This window comes from Leucoraja erinacea, unplaced genomic scaffold (genome assembly GCF_028641065.1).
Source record: "Leucoraja erinacea ecotype New England unplaced genomic scaffold, Leri_hhj_1 Leri_723S, whole genome shotgun sequence".
NCBI classification, from domain to species: Eukaryota; Metazoa; Chordata; class Chondrichthyes; order Rajiformes; family Rajidae; genus Leucoraja; species Leucoraja erinaceus.
The window spans coordinates 11,917-35,414 of NW_026576645.1; the positions used below are offsets into that span (position 1 = coordinate 11,917).

Genomic DNA, 23,498 nt, shown 5'->3' on the forward strand with positions numbered 1-23,498 from the left:
AGGAGAGACGGATGAGGAAAAAAGAGTTGGGGGAGTTGCATTGTTGGTTAAGGAGGATGTCACGGTTGTGTTCAGAGGTGACATTATGGACATTTTGTCTAGTGGGGCCATATGGATGGAGCTGAGGAACAAGAAAGGGATGATCACCATGTTGGGGGTGTATTACAGACCCTCAAATAGTCAACGGGAATTAGAAGGACATATGTGCCGGGCAGCTGGGATCAAGTGCATCCTTGTAGGAGTTTCGGGAACTAAAAACTCTGTATTTACCGAGGAGAAAGACAGTAGGACGGAGGAAATTGGAGCAGTCACTGGAAGTGTCATGAGAGCAGTCAGGGTTACTGTCAATAGACAATAGGTGCAGGAGTAGGCCATTCAGCCCTTCGAGCCAGCACCGCCATTCAATGTGATCATGGCTGATCATCCCTAATCAGTACCCCGTTCCTGCCTTCTCCCCATATCCCCTGACTCTGCTATCTTTAAGAGCCCTATCTAGCTCTCTATTGAAAGTATCCAGAGAACCGATCTCCACCTGATCTGAGGCAGACAATACCACAGACTAACAACTCTCTGTGTGAAGAAGTGTTTCCTCTTCTCCGTTCTAAATGGCTTACCCCTTATTCTTAAACTATGGCCCCTGGTTCTGGACATCCCCAACATCAGGAACATGTTTCCTGCCTCTAGCGTGTCCAAACACTTAATAATCGTATATGTTTCAATAAGATCCCCTCTCACCCTACAAAACTCCAGAGTATACAAGCCCAGCCGCTCCATTCTCTCAGCCTATGACAGTCCCGCCATCCCAGCAATTAACCTTGTAAACCTACGCTGCAGTCCCTCAATAGCAATAATGTATTTCCTCAAATTAGGGGACCAAAACTGCACACAATACTCCAGGTAATGTTGAGGAAGTACTGAAGGTACTGTCGTGTTTGAAAGTAGACAAATCTCCGAGACCTGATCAGATATAGTCGAGGACACTGGAGGAAACTTGAACAAGTTAGGGCTTTATTCTTTGGAGCGCAGAAGGTTAGGGGGGGACTTGATAGAGGTATTTAAAATGATGAGAGGGATAGACAGAGTTGACGTGGAAAAGCTTTTCCCACTGAGAGTAGGGAAGATTCAAACAAGGGGACATGACTTGAGAATTAAGGGACTGAAGTTTAGGGGTTACATGAGGGGGAACTTCTTTACTCAGAGAGTGGTAGCTGTGTGGAATGAGCTTCCAGTGAAGGTGGTGGAGGCAGGTTCGTTTTTATCATTTAAAAATAAATTGGATAGTTATATGGATGGGAAGGGAATGGAGGGTTATGGTCTGAGCGCAGGTATATGGGACTAGTGAGATTATGTGTTCGGCACGGACTAGAAGGGTCGAGATGGCCTGTTTCCGTGCTGTAATTGTTATATGTTATATGAAACTAGAAAGGAAATTGCGGGAGGCCCAGTTGAAATGTATGAGTCGCACTTAAATACAGGAGAGGTGCCAGAGGATGAATCTAACCCTATATCACACACGTAAACTGTTCATTGATTACATTGCGAGTCGGGTCGGGTAGGCTCCAGTTACTAAAATGGGCGGGGGGAAATGCCCAGGATCCCCTCCGTAGCGTACTACACGTCAGCCCATTGTATTTCGCAGGAGTAGCCTATCTTGCACCGCTATAAGATCTTTTGTGGAAAGTGCGTAATAAAGGCGTTTGTTGTCCGTGAATGCATAAGAAAAGGGGGCGCAGAGCGAACAGGGGCTGGTCGTGTACACACCATTATGAGCCGTGTTGGCATTTACATCGAAACCAGTTACACTTGAATCACTGAAATCAGACTCCACTCCGCAGCAATCTCTGCGGCATCAATTCAGATAAATTCAGGACATTAGAAAGCCCCAGCTCTTTCTTCTGCCGGATTAGTGGCTCTTAAAAGAGCCGTTTGTTGTTGGTGGAGAGGTGGAGTTTAGGCGCGCTCCCCGCGGATGCGGCGGGCCAGCTGGATGTCTTTGGGCATGATGGTGACTCGCTTGGCGTGGATTGCGCACAGGTTGGTGTCCTCAAAGAGCCCCACCAGGTAAGCCTCGCTGGCCTCCTGCAGGGCCATGACGGCCGAGCTCTGGAAGCGCAGGTCTGTCTTGAAGTCCTGAGCGATCTCCCGCACCAGGCGCTGGAAGGGCAGTTTGCGGATGAGCAACTCGGTGGATTTCTGGTAGCGCCGGATCTCCCTCAGAGCCACGGTGCCGGGCCTGTAGCGATGAGGCTTCTTCACTCCGCCCGTGGCTGGAGCGCTCTTCCGCGCCGCTTTGGTCGCTAGCTGTTTGCGAGGAGCTTTCCCTCCGGTCGATTTGCGCGCTGTCTGCTTAGTCCGGGCCATTCTCCTTCAACAGTAGAAGCACAGTGTGAAATACAGGATCTGAATCAAAGATCTTTGATCTGAATGACGGAGCCGGCTCTGGGACCCGCTTTTGTAGCGTTGGTGAAGGGCCGGCCCACAGCCTCTGAATGGATGGAGCAGAGATGTCACTCACCGTGTCCCATCCCTGCGAGTGGCTGCAGGTTTGTCAGCTCCAGGCGGCTGTTTCAGAAGGTCTGAGGCCGGCCGGCCGGGTGGGGGTGGGGGGAAGCTCGGCCAACCAGAGAGCACGGACTGCAGTATCATTGGTTGTGGGTTAAATTTCAAATTGAATTCAGTTTCTGTGAACTTAATATCAAATCCACTTTAACTTCTCGCTTAAATCATGACTGAATATGCGGCGCGGATTTACAGACCGGATCCCTGTGCAGACGGAATTCTGCTCTGCTCGTGACTGGAAATAAGCCACTGTGACCCAGGGAACGGTTTGGAGTCGACCCTCCTGTTGCTGCATTAATCATGAGGTGTAGGGTGATTTCACGAAAGGTCACTGGGTCATAGGTCTTCACGCACGGAGCCGCAAAATCCAACTGGGGTACAAACGTCACTTCCAGTACATGTTATTGATGCTAGAAACGCGTACTTTCAAACCTGTTAAAAACCGCGAAAACTGTTATTTTCTGCGCTATAAATAACTGCGTCGGGGTGACCGTGAGGCACAGTTATCCTGCTTTAGAGATCTAAAGATTAAGGAAAATGAAGGTAAAGAGAAGTGAGTGCTGAAGGGAAAATAACAGCGGAAGTTGTTGGCCGTGCAGATATAAAGATAAAAAATATCGGGAATTATCGCGTTTGCTCACTGCATTTCATCAAAACATCAATAATGCCTACATCATCAGCAAGCGCTGTGAATTAAACGGCGGATAAAGGCTTTTAAATGAAAAAAACGTCTCCATCTCAGAGCCCTCAGAGAACAGCTTCAAAACACCTGCTGAAAAGCCAGAAACCTGAAGAACTGGCCTCTGAAGTGGTTACCATGGCTACAAGATCCAAGACTGAGATGGCTACTAAGGAGAAAAATGAACTTGAGGAGATAAACAATTTGGTACGAGAACTGAGAAAGGATATTGAGGCTGGAAATTAAAAAATGATGGAAAATATGAATGCAAAAATGATGGAAAATATGTCGAACATCATTGCTGGCAATCAAAAACATAGAAATTAGGTGCAGGAGTAGGCCATTCGGCCCTTCGAGCCTGCACGGCCTTTCAATATGATCATGGCTGATCATCCATCTCAGTATCCCGTACCTGCCTTCTCTCCATAGCCACAAGGGCCACATCTAACTCCCTCTTAAATATAGCCAATGAACTGGCCTCAACTACCCTCTGTGGCAGAGAGTTCCAGAGATTCACCACTCTGTGTGTGAAAAATGTTCTTCTCATCTCGGTTTTAAAGGATTTCCCCCTTATCCTTAAGCTGTGACCCCTTGCCCTGGACTTCCCTAACATCGGGAACAATCTTCCTGCATCTAGCCTGTCCAACCCCTTAAGAAAGTTGTAAGTTTCTATAAGATCCCCTCTCAATCTCCTAAATTCTAGAGAGTATAAACCAAGTCTATCCAGTCTTTCTTCATAAGACAGTCCTGACATCCCAGGAATCAGTCTGGTGAACCGTCTCTGCACTCCCTCTATGGCAATAATGTCCTTCCTCAGATTTGGAGACCAAAACTGTACGCAATACTCCAGGTGTGGTCTCACCAAGACCCTGTACAACTGCAGTAGAACCTCCCTGCTCCTATACTCAAATCCTTTTGCAATGAAAGCTAACATACCATTCGCTTTCTTTACTGCCTGCTGCACCTGCATGTCTAAGTTATTGATTGCATTGACATTTTAAAAACAAACGAATTGATGATGTGCAAGAAGAGCTAACGGGGAGAATTGATAAAGTGGAAGGAGATTCCACGAAGAAGTTTGAGGCTGTGCATGAAACTGTTCTTCATATGTAACTGCAATGAAAGACATGGAAACATCTGTTGCACAAATGTCTGAAGATATGCAGGGAATGAAGCTAGAACTAGACAGTCTCAAGAGTCATCTGGCAAAAGTCTTGGATAAATGCCTTGATCTCGAAGCTCGCTCAAGACCCCAAAATTTAAGAATACTGGGAGTAACAGAGGGAGCAGAGTGAAACAACCCCCGTGAGTTTATTGCCAACTTACTCAAACATGTACTCAATTTACCCGTGGAACCGAAAATTGAAGTGGCACATCGAGTACCCAGATTTAAGCCAAGATCACAAGTAGAACCAGCCCACCCACGACAGATCATAGTCAAATTTCGGGACATTTCAGCACTGGAAGAGCTGATGAAAAAAATCAAACATGGAGTGAAGGTGACGTTTGGAAACGACTCTATCAAACTCTTCTGGGATTATCCCTATGAGATCGTGCAAAAGAGAAAACAGTTCTCACTGACAAGACAGATTCTCCAAGGAGTTTAAGATGTCAGATGTGGCATTTTTTATCCAGCCAGGATGCAAATTACTTTCAAGGGAAAGGAGAAATAATTCACCAACCCGGACTCAGCGTTTAAATATGCCCAAGAGATTGTGGCAGAAAAAGAGGATTAAGGAATGCAGCGGGATGGTATGGACAACTTATTTCTCTTTATTAGTTCACAGAGAATGCCCGAAGATAAGGGAAGAAACACCATTTTCTAAAAGTCCAAAATGGAGGAGCATCTCCTTGTGCGCTGGTCTAGACACCTTATCTCCCTCGGACGCTTTGGAATTTAACTCAAGGCCACTCTTTGTTCAAAATGAAGGAAAGACTGATTAACAACGGAGAGACGAACAGGAAAGCCGAACGTGGAAAACATCACAAGGACAAATGGCGGTTTAAGATCTTAAAATAGTTTCACAAAACATAGAGAATTAACAATAATTAACAACACTAATATAGAAATAGAAATGGAAACTAACCTGAACTATATAATAGGCAAAATGTAATAATGTTTTAAAAAGACAGACTATCCCATATATTGAGCGAGACAGTTAAGCAGGTATGAAGAAATAACAAATAACAAATTTTAGAACTAACGTAGATAATATCACAAATTGTAGTGCTATGTACTTTGTGTGGGGAAGGGAGGAGACTCAGGCACCTGGCATAGTTCCAGGAGCCTGATTCTGGTTAACCCTCTCAGCCGACAGCTGACTATTATCAAAGGTATAACTATAACTATAAATAGTTAGTAGATAAAAGTGTTAGATATATAAGTTTCATAGTAGCTGAACATACGATTTGATAAGTCTTAATGAAATATATACATATGGTAATTGGGTGACCGTATATACAACTGATTTTGAAAAGGTCCCTCCCTCCTAGTCTAAGAGTAATAAAGGGAGCGGAGCTAATTGCATAACATCAACATCGGAAGTCGAATTGATGTCAAACCCCACAGACGTGTGGGACACTCATTACAGGTTTTTGTTGGGATGCAGTCCTCCACACATTTATTTATGAAGTCTATAACGACTGTGGCGTATTCATTCAGTTCCTTTGCCAAGTCCCTGAACATTGCCCTGTCTACAGACTCCAAACAGTCCTGGAGTTGTTCCTCTAGTAGTCTCAGCAAGTAGTTCAGGAGAACATTTGTATTTTGCCCAGTGACTAGGATTTGTGATCAGTGTAGAGATATCTCATTGGGATCACGTGGAGACCTGGTAAGACGGCATCTTGTATGTTATGTCCAGGTCTATCATAGGAAGAATGTATGTGCAATAGAGGGAGTGCAGTGACTGTTCACACAGTGTGTCTGGTCTGTGGGGTTGGAAATTGAAGGGGTTTGAAGGACAGTTGATCTGAAGAAATCTGAATATTTTATGATGTTTGTGCATCCAAGATGGTTGATTTGCACATTGGCGCATAGTGTGACAAATCAGGTTGATCTGAGGAGTGAAAACATGGCATCTGTGTGACGTGCAAGTTTATCCCAAGACTGTGTCAGTGACAGGATTGAGTACAGTTGTTGACAAATGCTTTAGTGCCCGACGGCTGCTGGCAGTGGGACTCACTGGGAACTTGTGTCATGGCCGTGCTGTTGATGAGAAGCGGCAACTCTGATGTCAATGTGAAGAAATGTAGGACATGGTGGAAAATTCAGCAGGTCAGACAGCATCTGTGGAAAGAGAAATGGCTGACATTTTAACTCTGACATGCTTGATTGGAACAGAGGAAGAAAGAAATGTGTCTCAGCAGCAGAGAGGGCTGGGAGGGCAGTGGGTGGAACAGAGTGAAGTTCGCTGATAGGTGCACCAGGGCTACTCAGTAGTTAATCTAGTGATGCAGGGGGCTGGGATCCACAGTGACTCTGATCAGGTGGGCTATGTAGAAAATGGGACAGTAAAATCTAGTGGGATGAGTAGACAGAGACAGGAGGGGAATCTCGCGAAGGGCCGGTGGGGTTAACTGCATTTACTTGAATGAAAGGAGCCTCACGGGTAAGATGTGTGAGCTGGGATATCCTGGAGGGATCGACTCATGGAACTTTATGGTTAAAACTTGGGAATAAGAAAAGGACAATCACTATGATGGGATTATACTGTCTGCCTCTCAATAGTCAGCATGCATGAGGAGACCAGACATGTAGGCTGAATGAGGAAGGATGTGAAATCAATGTGTTTGTAGTCGTGGGTAATTTTAACTGTTGGGTGGGGAAAAGCAGTGATGTTGCAACAGAAAGCAACATCCAGGTCTGTGCTACTAGGACTGGCTCTGTGGCACAGTGGGGATGAATGAGACCAGTCAGGCGACAGTGATAAGATACTTGATAGTCGGGGGAAAAGAAGGAAATTATGTGAGGTTAGGGAGAGGAAGATGGGACTGATGAATGCATAACTGAAAAGTTGGAGCAGGGAGTCAGATTATTGGATTATAGGGATCTTTTCTGCAGCAGCAGTGACCTGCACAAGCGGGACGGGTTACACCTGAACTGGAGGGTGACCAATATTCTGGCGGGCAGATTTGCTCACGATACCAGGGAAGATTAAATGACATTTATTTCAGTAAAAGTGGCCGGACAAGTAAGATCATCGAACACTCGACGTGAATAAGTACATGGGATTGGGATATTACAGCCGCTGCAGAAATATAGTGAATAGAGGGTTGGGCTGGTAGCTTAATGTTCCAGGGTACCAGTGTGATAGGCGAGATGGAGCAGGAGAAAGAGAGGAGAGGTAGTTGAGTTTTTGATGCGGGTGAACATCACGCAGTTATCTAAGATGAATGTATTGAGGATTTATGAATGGAACATTGAAATATGGGGGTGATCTTGTTGGGAATTAGAGAAGCAAAATGCAGAATGATTGGAGAATGTTGCAAGAATAACAAAGGCTGTGAAGTGGATTTTACGTTTCTGGATATAGACTAGGACTTGTGGCTTAGATGTGGTAAACTATTGTGAAATAGGGCAAGTGCCTGAAATGTAGGTGGGGAGGCACTTTAGTTCTATTTGTGTTAATACAGTTATGGAAAAACACAGAACTGCTCCACAAGCTAAAGTTATAAACTGCAGCTAGACAAAATCTTACAAAAAATGATTGTAGTATGTTGTTTGAGTATAAAGGAACATCCAGCAAGTGAGATAGTGAGCGGTCAAGTTCTCAATATTCCTATTGGAGTGAAGGGCAGGGCCAGCAGGAGGAGGGAGCTCTGGGTCACAGGGTATGGAGGGTCTGGTCAGAAAAAAAGTAAGGTGTGTTCAGGTACAGCCAACTGCTAACAAGTGATACCTGGACATGTACAGGAGATGCAGAAGCATGCATGGGAAGGAATAAGGAAATTAAAATGGGGGCATGAGATAACTTTGGCATAGAAGTTAAATGAGAAAAATGGAAAAAAGTAAAAAGTCAAAGACCAAAGTCTATGTGTGGAGCTGCAGGAGATAGGCAAGGACCCGAGAGTGTTTCTCTGTTTTTAATATAGAAAAATACATGAAGATGACGGAAACACTTTTTCCACACAGAGTTGTGAGTGTGGAATTCTCTGCCTCATAGGGCGGTGGAGATAAAGATAGCGGAGTCAGGGAATATGGGGTGAAGGCAGGAACGGGGTACTGATGGTGGATGATCAGCAATGATTACATTTAATGGCGGTGCTGACTCGAAGTGCCGAATGGCCTACTCCTGCACCTGTTGTCTATTGTCAATAACTTGAAGAATTGCCAGGGAAGTCTTGTGGTGTTCTTCAATATGGTAGAGGAGGTGCTGGATGTATGAAGCAGATCATTCTTTAAGGACTGATCAGCCATATTCAAGAATACTGTGCAAAGCTGGGGAAGAAATTACATGAACCCAAGCTGAGATTTATCGATCATGATTCCACATGGGTGAGGTGCTGGAACACTGGATGCTGGCCAATATTGTGTCTCCCTTTAATAACAACTGCAAAGAAAAACCTGGGGACAAGAGATCGATAAGCCTAACATCCGTGGTTAGTGTCCAATGGATAAACCACATGTGCATTTGGAAAGATGGATTGATTAAGGATAGTCAGCATGGCTTTATATGTGGGAATCATGTTTCACAAATTTGAGAATTTTAAGGAGATAACAAAGGTATTTGATGAGTGCGGAGCCATAGATATAGTTAATGTCGACTTCAGCAAGGCCTTTAAGTTTGGGAGGCTGCTCTGGAAGGTTTGATTGCATCGAGTTCACGGAGACATAATTGGATTGATGCTGAGGCAAGTGACCAGTGGTATGTCTCAGGAGTTGGTGATGTGCCCATTGTTATTTGTCATCTACATCAACAATTTGATGGTAATGTATAAGACCAAATTTAGCTTAATGCAGCCAGTGAGCAAGACTGTGCAGGTATAGAGCAAGATATAGATCAGCTCCAGAAATGGCAGAAGGAGGTTATTCTGGGTATGTGTGAGGTGTTGCACTTTGGGAGGTCAAATGGAAGGGTAAAGTCTACAACTAATGACAAGATGGCATAACTTTTAAGGTGAGAGGACCAACATATAAAGATGTGCAGGGAAAGTTTTTATTCAGAGAACATTGGGAGCCTGGAAAGTCCACCCAGGGATGGTGGTGGAGGCAGATATGACACCAGCATTTAAAAGGCTTCTTGAAATGCACATGGATGTGCAGTGAATGCAAGGATATGGATCATGTGTAGGCTTAGGAGATTCATTCTACATGGGCATAGTGGACCATGTACAGTATGTGACATGATTTGTAAGTTTGGAGGTGACAGCAAAATATATGGTATTGTCAACAAAGAAGAAGATTTTCAAGAATTATATTGTTTTTTCAATCAGATACATTTGAGATAAGTGCAAGGTGTGCAGTTTGGAAAGACAAAACAGAAGTTCACAGTGAATGGTAGTGCCCCGTGGCTGGTTGTAGAAAAGAGGGATCCAAGAGTACAATTACTTAGTTCCCTGTAAGTGGCATCACGGGTAGACAGGTTGGTGAAGAGGGCTTTTGGCATGCTGACCTTCGTCAGTCAGAGCAGTAAGTATAGAAGTTGGGTGTTACATTGCAGTTGCATACGACATTAGTGAGGCTGCGTGTAGAGTGTGCTGTTCGGTTTGGGGGCATTGTGCTACATTGTGCTACAAGGAAACGTGCAAATAAGCTGGAAAGATGCAGAAAATAATTACAAGAATATTGCCAGCATTTGACTGAATTACATGAAGAGAATTTGCAGGCTGGGACTTTATTCCTCAGAGCATATGAGACTGAGTGGTGATCTTATCGAAAAGATCAAACCAAGAGGGGCGTGGACAGAGTTATTGAAACAGTATTTTATCAATATTTGGGGAATCAAGAACCAGAGTGCATTGGTTTAAGGTGAGAGGTGAAATATTCATTGGAAGTCTGATGAGCAACCTTTTCATACATGGTGGTGTGTTAATGAGATGAGATGTCAGATAATGTGATGGATACAGGTAAAGTAACCATGTTTAAAATGCCATTTGGACTGTTAGAAGGATAGGAAAACTTCAGAGTGGTGTAGGTCAAACACAGATACACAGGACTAACTTAGATGGCAGCCTGGTTGGCAGAGACAAGTTGGGCTGCAGAGCCTGTTTCTGTGCTGTATGACTGATATGAGGATACGAGAATGAGGAAGGGTGTAAAAGTGATGGCATTTAACTTCCTCAATATTGACGGGGATTGCCTCGATAAATAGGGTTTTGATGGAAGAATTTGTAAATGCCATCTGAGAGCATGTTTTGAAGCAGTATGTAGAGAGTGCTACTGGGGAGGGGCAGTACCGGACTTTATCTTGGGGAACGAGGATGTGAAGTTGATAGGTGTATCTATGGCAAAAACATTTTCCATACAGAGGCCATGGTTCGATCTGTTTCAAGGTAGTCGTGAAAATAATTTGTTTTGTTTGTGAAATAGGGTCTTTAACTGGGAGAAGTTGGAGTTCAATAGTGTTCACCACCGTTGTTGGATGAATTAAATATGGTGAAGAGTCAGATGGTGAGATCGGCCGATTGACCAAATGGTGCCAGCACAACAACCTGACTCCCAATACCAGTAAAACCAAGGAACTGACTGTGGACTTTGGAAGAGGAAGGATGAGGACCCACAATCCTGGTTATATCAATGGGATGATGGTGGAGAGTCAAAAACTTCAAATTCCTGGGCATGCATTTTTCTGAAGATCTTTCCTGGACACAGCACACTGATGCAATTATAAAGAAAACATATCAGCGCCTCTACTCCATAGTCCTACTCTACCTCTTTAATTTTAGATAGCCCTTGCTTTCTCCCTCCTTTCCCTCCCCCTTCTAAGCTCACCCACAAAGCCTAATGTCTCCGCCTCTTCCTTTCTTTGCCCCCCGACATCAGTCTGAAGAAAGGTCTCGACCAGAAACGTCGCCTATTCCTTCTCTCCATAGATGCTGCTTCACTGCAGCATTTATCCAGCATTTTCTATCTACTTTCGATTTTTCCGGCATCTGCAGATCTTTCTTAAATAGATCTTGTGTGTGGGAAGCATAAACAGTGAGGGAGTACGAGGTCGGAGTCAACCGGTCCCTGTGAGATAAATAAGCAAATGTGCTTACCTTGGTTTGGTTCTGACTCTCTCTCCATCTCTCCCCCACCCTAATTCTCTGACTAACGTCAATGCCCTTCTGATAATTTTACTGATTTAATGCCTCCTTGTCACCTTAGCTAACAATGAACCATTCTACATTTCCTTATCATCGTCTGCTTTGAACTGTAATTTTACTCCACGATATCTCCAGACTACATTTCCCCTCTCAGTCTGAAGAAGGGTCATAAGCCGAAACATCACACATCCTTTCTCTCCAGACATGCTGTCTGACCTACTTAGTAGCTCCAAACTGGAGTGTCTATCTTTGATGTAAACCTGCATCTGCAGTTCCTTCCAACACACCTAATCTGGTGTAGTCTGGTCGACTGGTAAATAGTCCTACATGCTGCATTGTGCACAGGTGAAAGATGATGTGTTGTTCCTTGAGCTTGTGTCGGGCCTTGTTGTAACATTGCTGGAAGTCACAGACCAGACATTGTACCAGGAACTGGCAGGTACAGAATGAACCCCACACTTTCACACTGTACCAGAGATTGGAATCTGCAGTACTGGACCCTGGAGGATCTCTCTATCAGTCCCCGTGCAATCCAATGCCAACAACCCCTGTCCATGCTCCTTTCCCCACCTGCACACTGCGCTGGGCCCGGGATGTTGACACCGGCCATTGGAACTGTGGAACATTTCTAGAATTAATAAGTCCACCTTGGCCATGGCAATCATGTCTGCATTCTAGGACAGTCCCACTTGCCCACATTTGACCCTTAGCTTCTAATCCCTTCCTATCTCAATATTGGTCAAAATATATTTTAAGCATTGTAATTGTACCTGTTTCCTCAGCAGATATGAACTACTCTCAGTTAAAATGTTGCCCTGTTGTCCCTTTTAAATCTCTCTCCTCTCACCTTGGGCCAATACTTCTACTTTTAGAATCCATTATCCTGGGGAAAAGAAATTGAGTGTTCAATATCCTTGCCCCTCATGATTTTTTACACTTTATTTAGGTCACCCCTCGGCCTCCTATGCTCCCAAATCAATCCTTGCCTATCCAGCCTCTCCCTATAATTCAAATACACGTTCCCAAAACATCTTGGTAAACCTCTTCTGCACCCTTTCCAGCATAATGGCATCCTGCTACAGCTGAGCAACTAGAACTACACACACTATTCCAGGTCTCACCAGTACAAAGCTGCATCATGATATCCAAATCTTTGTATTCAATACCCGTCCCATTGAAGGCAACTATGGCAAAGCCTTCACCACACCATCCATCTTATGACGTCCGAGGAACCATGCACCTGTAATCCGAGATCTCTGTTCTGCAACTCTCCAATGTTCTACCATTTATTGTGCAAGCCCTACCCTGGATTTGCACAATATCAGTGTGCAACACCTCACATTTGTCAGAGTTAAATTATATTTGCCATTCCTTGCCCCACCAAACCAAACATCCTGCGTATGATGTGCACAGCCTAAAGTTGGCATTTAATACCATCATCCCCTCCAAGCTGGTTACCAAGCTCTCAGATCTGGGTCTCTGCGCATCCCTCTCCAATTGGATCCTCAAACTGATTGTGGACGGAGGGAGGGGTAGGATAGGAACTCACATTGCTGTTGATATCTACGGGACGATGGTGATAAGGGTCAAACATAGAAACATAGAAAATAGGTGCAGGAGTAGGCCATTCGGCCCTTCGAGCCTGCACCGTCATTCAATATGATCATGGCTGATCATCCAACTCAGTATCCTGTACCTGCCTTCTCTCCATACCCCCTGATCCCTTTAGCCACAAGGGCCACATCTAACTCCTTCTTAAATAGAGCCAATGAACTGGCCTCAACTACCTTCTGTGGCAGAGAGTTCCACAGATTCACCACTCTCTGTGCGAAAAATGTTTTCCTCATCTCGGTCCAAAAAGATTTCCCCCTTATCCTTAAACTGTGACTCCTTGTTCCGGACTTCCCCAACATCGGGAACAATCTTCCTGCATCTAGCCTGTCCAACCCCTTAAGAATTTTGTAAGTTTCTATAAGATCCCCCCTCAATCTTCTGAATTCTAGCGCGTACAAGCCAAGTCTATCCAGTCATTCTTCATATGAAAGTCCTGACATCCCAGGAATCAGTCTGGTGAACCTTCTCTGTATTCCCTGAAGTCAAGAACTTCAAATTCGTGGGCGTGCATATTTCCAAAGATCTTTCCGGGTCCCAGCACACTAATGCAATTATAAAGAAAGCACATCAGCGCCTCTACTTCCTGAGAATATTACGTAGAGTCGGTATGTGAAAGAGGACTCTCTCAAACTTCTAAAGGTGTACAGTAGAGAGCATGCTGATTGGTTGCATCGTGGCCTGGTTCGGAACTTGAGCGTCCAGCAGCGGAAAAGAATGCCCCTTCTCTCTCCCCCTTCTCTCTTACAGTCTCTCACCTGTTTTGGGCAGAATTTCTGGCAGTTTCCCATCAGGCCTGAGCTGTCAGCCCACCAGGCCTGAGTGACTGAGCTGCCAGCCCAAGAATCCATTCGGCCCACAATGTCCATACTAGCCCTCTGGAAACCAGTTCCTTCGGCCCACAAGAACCATACTAGCGCTCCAGCAAGCCCCCTCCCCATTGGCCACCAATATTGGAATTGGTGGAGAGGTGGAATATTGCGTTGTGGGACCTGCCCTCCCATGTGAACATGGGACCCAACGGGTCCCACTTCGTCCAGTATCCCCATAATCCTTTCCTATCCATGTAAATGTAGTGTCACGCCAAAGATACTGGAGCTTGGTGTGACGCGACCGGGGCAGTGGAAGCGGCTTCTGATTGGGGGAGCGAGGGATTGCAATGTTTCACCGCAGATATCCAATCAGAACGTTTATAGCGAAGTGTGATTCATGTCTCCGACCACCCAATGACGATCCGCTCCTGCACCATCCCTCATTAGCATAGGGTGACGTCGCTGCCTATTTAATCGCCGCTGCGACTCCGAACTGGTCACTTCTGTGTTTGAAATCCACCGAGGAAATGCCTGATCCGCAGAAAACAGTTGCCAAGAAGGGCGCAAAAAAAGCTTTGCCGAAATCCGCAGGTAAAGGGGGCAAGAAGCGCAGGAGGTCGAGAAAGGAGAGTTACTCCATCTACATCTACAAAGTGATGAAGCAGGTTCACCCGGACACCGGCATCTCTTCCAAGGCCATGGGCATCATGAACTCGTTCGTCAACGATATTTTCGAGCGTATCGCGGGCGAGGCTTGCCGCCTGGCGCATTATAACAAGCGGGCGACCATCAGCTCCCGAGAGATTCAGACCGCCGTGCGCCTGCTTCTTCCCGGGGAGCTGGCCAAGCACGCCGTGTCGGAAGGGACAAAGGCGGTGACCAAGTACACCAGTTCCAAATAAGGATCCATACGTTGAAAAAACACCCAAAACCCAACGGCTCTTATAAGAGCCACCCACATTTTCGCAGAAAGAGTTGTATTAATGTTTCGACATTGAATCGCAGCAGAATTGTTTCAGGATATTTTTGCTTGGCGAATTATTTCACATTCTTTTTAGTGATTAAATGTTGTTCCAATATACGCGGGATATTCCCAGTATCCATGTTGCGTTCGTGTCCATCAAACGGAAGTAAAACTCATTTCCCTTCACGTCAGCTTGTCCCAGTCATCATAAGCCAGAGTCTGAAGAAGGGTTTCGACCCGAAACATTGCCTATTTCCTTCGCTCCACAGTTGCTGCTTCACCCGCTGAGTTTCTCCAGCATTTTTGTCTATCCAGTCATCATAAATTGTGCCCACGGCCAGCCAATTAGTGCTGTCGTTGATGTTTTATTGTCTTCATCTCTATAACTGTTCTGAATTGCATTTCTACTCGGCAATTCGTCCAGCCTTTCAAGAAGGAACATTTCACACTGTCGCCCATATTCCAACTTTGTGAAGATGAACCAGACGATAATCCGAGACCGTTTACATAGTAACCGATCGCTAATTGATGCTGAGGATCGTTTTTTGTAATCGGTTACCGGCCCAAATAAATTAAATGTGTTGTGCTGTATTGCCCGGGGTTCAAGGTCGTCAACAATCAAGAGTATTTAATTGTCAAATTTACCGTGAACGGAACAATGAAATTCTTACTCGCAGCAGTATAATAAACATCTTAACGCAATGCACTTACATAAAAAATGATAATGAAAAAAGCAATGATTATGTGATGTAGCAAATTGTATTGACATACAGATTTATAGTTTGGCGGCTATTTCAAAGTTCGAGTTTTGGAGGGACTGGCAGTTATTTTCAGCGCTTTTCTGTTGTGGGTTTTGATTGGTAAATTAAACAGTTCTATGATTGGGTCATTCATCACACCAATGAGATCATGTCCTTTTTCACCAATCACCAGCGGTTCTCTGGATTCCTCAAACAGGTATAAGAAAGGCGAGTCTGTGATAATTTTCTCATTCTGCGTGTACAAAACATCAGGAGATGTCTGGACGAGGAAAAACCAGCGGCAAAGCTCGGGCCAAGGCCAAGTCTCGCTCGTCCCGGGCTGGACTGCAGTTCCCGGTCGGTCGTGTTCACAGGCACTTGAGGAAAGGCAACTATGCTCAGCGGGTGGGTGCAGGAGCCCCTGTCTATCTGGCTGCTGTGCTCGAGTATCTGACGGCTGAAATCCTCGAGCTGGCCGGCAACGCAGCCCGGGACAACAAGAAGAGCCGCATCATCCCCAGACATCTGCAGCTGGCCGTCCGCAACGACGAGGAGCTCAACAAGCTGCTGGGAGGGGTGACCATCGCTCAGGGCGGTGTGTTGCCCAATATCCAGGCCGTGTTGTTACCCAAGAAAACCGGCAGTGCGAACAAGTAAGCGAGAGAAACTCAACATAGTGACCCAAAGGCTCTTTTCAGAGCCACTCACCATGTCTGTGGAAGGGCTGATCATCGATTATGTTTAGTGCGGGACAAGTGTTCCTTGTCGTTGTCGAAAACCGACTGCACATTGACTTGTCTACCAAGGTGGCGGAGCGGTAGACTTACAGCGCAGAGACCCTGGTTCGATCCTGACTACGGGCGCTTCCCTGTACACAATTTTCACGTTCTCCCCGTTTCCTCTCACACTTAAGACGTCCAGGGTTGTAGGTTAATTGGTTTGATATAAATGTTTAAAAATATATGTTTTTCAAACACTTATCATTTGTAGGATAGTGTTCATGTGTGAGGATCGCTAGTCGGTGCGGACTCGCTGGTCCGAAGGGTCAGTTTCCGCGTTGTACCTCAAAACTAAACATGAAACAGCGGTTGGCTGATGCGGGAAGATACATTTAGGCAGATATTCCTCAGAACATTGGCAGCGACCTACAGTAAGACATCCTCCTCGAAACCAACTCCGTTTCCCTCTCACCTACAGAACAATTAATGCAGCAACACTAACATCGACTCAAGGTTTCTCTCCGAAAACAGCGACTAATATCCAGCCTCGGGCAGAGCTGAATTCCTTCAGTTTCGCTAGTGGATCAGTAAACCCGCACCGCATATGATTTATGGGGACATTAAAGTCGATATAAATGGATGGAAACGATATTATGATAACATTTGCCTCTGTTCTTGTTTGCACTGAAATTGACCGGCAATCACACTGCAGTCTTTTCTCCGATTGACTGAGCTCCGACCGCCGGAGAGAGGAGAGAAGCAGCGAGAGCTAGTGTGTGTGTGCCTAGAGTGTCAACAAATAACAAATAAATAGATACATAGAAAATAGGTGCAGGAGTAGGTCATTCGGCCCTTCGAGCCTGCACCGCCATTCAATATGATAATGGCTGAACATCCAACAGTATCTTGTACCTGCTTTCTCTCCAGACCGCCTGATTCCTTTAGCCACAAGGGCCACTCCCTCTTAAATATAGCCAATGAACTGGCCTCAACTACCCTCTGTGGCAGAGAGTTCCAGAGATTCACCACTCTCTGTGTGAAAAATGTTTTTATCATCTAGGTCTTAAAGGATTTCCCCCTTATCCTTAAGCTGTGACCCCTTGTCCTGGACTTCCCCAACATCGGGAACAATCTTCCTGCATTTAGCCTGTCCAACCCCTTAAGAATTTTGCAAGTTTCTATAAGATCCCCTCTCAATCTCCTAAATTCCTGCGAGTATAAGCCGAGTCTATCCAGTCTTTCTTCATATGAAAGTCCTGACATCCCAGGAATCAGTCTGGTGAACCTTCTCTGCAGTCCCTCTATGGCAATAATGTCCTTCCTCAGATTTGGAGAGCAAAACTGTATGCAATGCTCCAGGTGTGGTCTCACCAAGACACTGTACAACTGCAGTAGAACATCCCTGCTCCTATACTTAAATCCTTTTGCTATGAATGCTAACATACCATTCGCTTTCTTCACTGCCTGCTGCACCTGCATGCCTACTTTCAATGACTGGTGTACCATGACACCCAGGTCTCCTTGCATCTCCCCTTTTCCTAATCGGCCACCATTCAGATCTGCTTTCCTGTTTTTGCCACCAAAGTGGATAACCTCACATGTATCCACATTATACTGCATCTGCCATACATTTGCCCACTCACCCAGCCTATCCAAGTCACCTTGCAGCCTCCTAGCATTCTCCTCACAGCTAACACTGCCCCCCAGCTTAGTGTCATCCGCAAACATGGAGATATTGCATTCAATTGCCTCATCCAAATCATTAATATATATTGTAAATAGCTGGGGTTCCAGCACTGAGCCTTGCGGTACCCCACTAGTAACTGCCTGCCATTGTGAAAAGGACCAGTTTACTCCTACTCTTTGCTTCCTGTTTGCCAGCCAGTTCTCTATCCACATCAATATTGAACCCTCAATAGCATGTGCTTTAAGTTTGCACACTAATTCGTCAGACATGATTTACCTTTCGTAAATCCATGCTGACTTTGTCCAATGATTTCACTACTTTCCAAATGTGCTGCTATCCCATCTTTAATAACTGACTCTAGCAGTTTCCCCACTACCGATGTTAGACTAACTGGACTGTAATTCCCCATTTTCTCTCTCCCTCCCTTGTGAAAAACCGGGGTTACATTAGCTACCCTCCAATCCTCGGGAACTACTACAGAATATAAAGAGTTTTGAAAAATTAATGCATCCACTATTTCTGGAGCTACTTCCTTAAGTACTCTGGGATGCAGCCTATCTGGCCCTGGGGATTTATCGGCCTTTAACCCATTCAATTTACCCAACACCACTTCCCGACTAACCTGGATTTCACTCAGTTCCTCCATCTCCTTGGACCCGCAGTCCCTTTTATTTCCGGCAGATTATTTATGTCTTCCTTAGTGAAGACGGAACTAAAGTAGTATTCAATTGGTCCACATTATCCTTGTTCTCCATGATCAATTCACCTGTTTCTGACTGCAAGGGACCTACATTTGTTTTAACTTATCTCTTTCTTTTCACATATCTATAAAAACTTTGGCTGTCAGTTTTTATGTCCCCTACCAGTTTTCTTTCATAATCTATTTTCCCTTTCCTAATTAAGCCCTTTGTCCTCCTCTGCAGGCCTCTGAATTTCTCCCAGTCCTCTGGTAGGCTGCTTTTTCTGGTTAATTTTTACACGTCATCTTTTGCTTTGATACTATCCCTGATTTCCCTTGTTATCCATGGATGCACTACTTTCCCTGATTTATTCTTTTGCCAAACTGGGAAGAACAATTTTTGTAGTTCATCCATGCTGTCTTTAAATGCCTTCCATTGCATATCCACCGTCAACCCTTTTAGAATGAATTGCCTGTCCATCTTGGCCAATTCACGTCTCATACCCTCAAAGATACCTTTCTTTAAGTTCAGAACCATTGTTTCTGAATTAACAATGTCATGCTCCATCTTAATGAAGAACTCAACCATATTATGGTCACTCTTGCCCAAGGGGGCACGCATAACAAGACTGCTAACTAACCCTTCCTCCTTACTCAATACCCAGTCTAGAATAGCCTGCTCTCTCGTTGGTTCCACTACATGTTGGTTTAGAAAACTATCCCGCACACATTACAAGAAATCCTCTTCCTCAGCACCCCTGCCAATTTGATTCACCCAATCTATATGTAGATTGAAGTCACCCATTCTAACTGTTTTACCTTTGTTGCACGCATTTCTAATTTCCTGTTTGATGCCATCCCCAACTTCACTACTACTGTTAGGTGGCCTGTACACACCACCCACTAGCGTTTTCTGCCCTTTAGTGTTACTCAGCTCTACCCATAACGATTCCACATCCTCCAAGCTAATGTCCTTCCTTTCCATTGCGTTAATCTCCTCTCTAACCAGCAACGCTACCCCACCTCCTTTTCCTTTCTGTCTATCCCTCCTGAATATTGAATAACCCTGGATGTTCAGCTCCCAGCCTTGGTCACCCTGGAGCCATGTCTCCGTGATCCCAACTATATCATAATCATTAATAGCTATCTGCACATTCAACTCATCCACCTTATTACGAATGCTTCTTGCATTGAGCCACAAAGCCTTCAGGCTTGTTTTTACAACGCTCTTACCCCTTTTAGAATTATGTTGAAAAATGGCCCTTTTTGATTTTTGCCCTGGTTTTGTTTGCCTGCCACTTTTATTTTTCACCTTGCTACCTATTGCTTCCACCCCCCATTTTACACCCCTCTGTCTCTCTGCTCACCCATTTAAGAACCCCACCACCTCTTATTCTCTGTTTATTATTGTTTTCTTCTTTCCCCCCTACAAGTTGGGTCTACGTGCTCTCCTTCTCTGCGTCCTGCCTCACACACTGTCTACTAGCTTTCTCTATTTGAGTCCCTCCCCCCAACCATTCTAGTTTAATGTCTCACCAGTACCCTTTGCAAATCACCCCACCAGGATATTGGTCCCCTTCGGGTTCAAGTGCAACCCATCCTTTTTGTACAGGTCGCACCTTCCACAAAAGAGGTCCCAATGATCCAGAAATTTGAATACCTGCCCTCTGCACCAATCCTTCAGCCACTCATTTATCCTCCACCTCGCTCCATTCATTACTCTCAGTCGCATGGCACAGGCAGTAATCCCGAGATTGTTACCTTTGCGGTCCAAATAATAGTACAATATAATATAGTATTTCGTAGTTCAGAGCTTATTCGTTATGTTTAATAGCCTGATGGCTTTCAGGAAGAAGCTGTTCCTCAATATGGATAATACAGTTTTCAGTTTACAAAAGTTGGACGTGACTACAGAAGTCGGGCATAAGTAGGTTAGTCCACAAGCCCCCCCCCCCCACCCCCCACTGACATCCACACCTCAAGACACTGTCCTCCGCCTGGCTATAGGATGCTCCCCCTACTGAAGCCACCCCCATCCCCCGCAGTAGGACACCCCTCCCTCATCAGCCCACGAGAGCCCCCGCCTGAAGCCGTCCCCTCTCTCGTCTGCAGTACATTTGCCAGGGGTGGAAGATTGCAACCTTCACGTGGTCCACCCTGTTTCGACTAATGCAATCAACTCGATGTGCACAAACAGAAGATCAAATAGACCAGTTGTCCTGCAACTTTAGGCTGTGCACACCACACGAAAGAAGAAGCCACCCCTCACCCCACCCCGACAGCCCTGGCCTCAAAAAATGTTTTGCACAAATCTTCAGTGAGTCCAGAGGATTGAGAATTACAACAAATTACAACTGCTCAATCTCTCTATATTAAAATTGTCTCTTTTTTTATCAACAGAAAATAGCCATCAAGAGGCAGTGAGCAGCAGAACACAACATGAAAGAACTTAATAATTCTCATCTTTAACATTTAAATTGTTCTTATATTTTAAGACTAATTCACAATTTAAACTTTGATAAATCCTTTTTCCATTTTTCATGCCTGCGTGTTCTTTATCACGATGGGAACCTAATAGACAGGAATGGGTGCTCTGTGGGAGAGCTGCTAAGAGTGCATGGGGGGAGGTTGTAGGGAGATGGACAGGATGTGTGGGGGGGAGGGGAATGGCAAGGAGCCGAGTGGGGGGATGAAGGGAGAAGGGGTGACTGAACGAACTGCCAGCGTACCAGGCGTGAGTGACTGAACTGCCAGGCCACAAGCCATGAGTAAGTGAACTGCCAGCCCAATAATCCATTCAGTCCAACCTCTCCCCGTTCTCTCACAGCCTGTCACCTGTTTTGGGCAGAATTTCTGTCAGTTTCTCAGCTGCCAGCTTGGCAGGTCCGAGTGGCTGTATTGCCAGGCCTCAGTGACTGAGCTGCCAGCCCAAGAATCCATTCGGCCCACAATGTCAATACTAGCCATCTGGAAACCAGTACCTTTGGCCCACAACACCCATACTAGTGCAACAGAAAGCCCCTCCCCACCCCCCACTGGCGTGCAATATTGGAATTGGTGGAGAGCTGAACCCGGAGCGCGTGAGAAAAGAGCGCAAAGCGAACAGGGGCTGGTCGTGTACACACCATTATGAGCCGTGTTGGCATTTACATCAAAACCAGTTACACTTGAATTACTGAAACATAGAAATTAGGTGCAGGAGTAGGCCATTCGGCCCTTCGAGCCTGCACCGCTATTCAATATGATCATGGCTGATCATCCAACTCAGTATCCCGTACCTGCCTTCTCTCCATACCCTCTGATCCCCTTAGTCACAAGGGCCACATCTAACTCCCTCTTAAATATAGCCAATGAACTGGCCTCGACTACCCTCTGTGGCAGAGTTCCAGAGATTCACCACTCTCTGTGTGAAAAAGGTTCTTCTCATCTCAGTTGTAAAGGATTTCCCCCTTATCCTTAAGCTGTGACCCCTTGTCCTGGACTCCACTCAGCAGCAGTCTCTGCGGCATCAATTCAGATGAAACCCCGCAGAAAGAACAGATCATTGATGTAAAAGGACATTAGAAAGCCACAGCTCCTTCTTCTGCTGGATTAATGACTCTTAAAAGAGCCGTTTGTTGTTGGGTGGACAACATACGTCTGTGATTCTGGAACCCGGACACTAGCGGATCGTTCTTTGCTGTAGATGTTGGCTTTACTCATGAGGACGTAACGCGGAGTGAGTTAGCCCGGGTGGTTTATAACAAGACGCGCGTGCATACAAGACATACGAAGCGATCTTCTGAACTGAAATACCCAGCCGGTGCTCAGCCCTTTGATAGACACTGTAGGTGGCTCTGAAAAGAGCCTTTGGAAAGAACAGAACATTAATGCAACAGGACATCAAACAGAAAGCCACAACTCTTTCTTCTGCCGGATTAGTGGCTCTTAAAAGAGCCGTTTGTTGTTGGTGGAGAGGTGGAGTTTAGGCGCGCTCCCCGCGGATGCGGCGGGCCAGCTGGATGTCTTTGGGCATGATGGTGACTCGCTTGGCGTGGATTGCGCACAGGTTGGTGTCCTCAAAGAGCCCCACCAGGTAAGCCTCGCTGGCCTCCTGCAGGGCCATGACGGCCGAGCTCTGGAAGCGCAGGTCTGTCTTGAAGTCCTGAGCGATCTCCCGCACCAGGCGCTGGAAGGGCAGTTTGCGGATGAGCAACTCGGTGGATTTCTGGTAGCGCCGGATCTCCCTCAGAGCCACGGTGCCGGGCCTGTAGCGATGAGGCTTCTTCACTCCGCCCGTGGCTGGAGCGCTCTTCCGCGCCGCTTTGGTCGCCAGCTGTTTGCGAGGAGCTTTCCCTCCGGTCGATTTGCGCGCTGTCTGCTTGGTCCGGGCCATTATCCTTCAACAGTGGGAGCACAGTGTGAAATACAGGAACTGAATGACGGAGCCGGCTCTGGGACCCGCTTTTGTAGCGTTGGTGAAGGGTCGGCCCACAGCCTCTGAATGGATGGAGCAGAGATGTCACTCACGGTGTCCCATCCCTGCGAGTGGCTGCAGGTCTGTCAGCAGCAGGCGGCTGTTTCAGAAGGGGAGCGAGGGGAGGAGGCGATACCGAGATTTATGACCTGCGGGTGGGGTGGGGGAAGCTCAGCCAACCAGAGAGCACACATTCTATGAGTGTTATTGGTTGAGGATCCATATTCAAATTGCCCGCTAATTTCGTAGCAGCCGGTAAACGAGGCCAGTCTTTTGTCTTATAATTCTGAATTCATTCAGATTCTGTCAACTTGACATCAAATTCACTTAAACTTCTCCTTTAAA

At 45.8% G+C, this 23,498-nt stretch overlaps 3 protein-coding genes across 3 annotated transcripts; 2 read left to right on the plus strand and 1 right to left on the minus strand.

Moving 5' to 3' along the window:
• Positions 1-1,870: 1,870 nt before the first annotated feature.
• On the minus strand, positions 1,871-23,143 carry LOC129694613 (uncharacterized). The gene is given in 4 exon segments (XM_055631344.1): positions 1,871-2,365; positions 12,333-12,368; positions 14,580-14,669; positions 22,468-23,143. Coding segments are annotated over 4 exon segments (1,146 nt in total). The 5' UTR covers positions 23,073-23,143; the 3' UTR covers positions 1,871-1,950.
• Positions 14,379-14,839, plus strand: LOC129694609 (histone H2B-like). Its single transcript, XM_055631339.1, has one exon. It carries the CDS (start codon positions 14,436-14,438, stop codon positions 14,808-14,810), a length of 375 nt encoding a protein of 124 aa, XP_055487314.1. The 5' UTR covers positions 14,379-14,435; the 3' UTR covers positions 14,811-14,839.
• Positions 15,839-16,390, plus strand: LOC129694608 (histone H2AX-like). Its single transcript, XM_055631338.1, has one exon. The coding sequence runs from the start codon at positions 15,889-15,891 to the stop codon at positions 16,267-16,269; it is 381 nt and encodes a 126-aa protein (XP_055487313.1). The 5' UTR covers positions 15,839-15,888; the 3' UTR covers positions 16,270-16,390.
• Positions 23,144-23,498: the final 355 nt, after the last annotated feature.

Coding starts and splice junctions, on each gene's coding strand:
- LOC129694609 (XM_055631339.1), top strand. CDS start 14,436: ATGCCTGATCCGCAGAAAACAGTTGCCAAGAAGGGCGCAAAAAAAGCT.
- LOC129694608 (XM_055631338.1), top strand. CDS start 15,889: ATGTCTGGACGAGGAAAAACCAGCGGCAAAGCTCGGGCCAAGGCCAAG.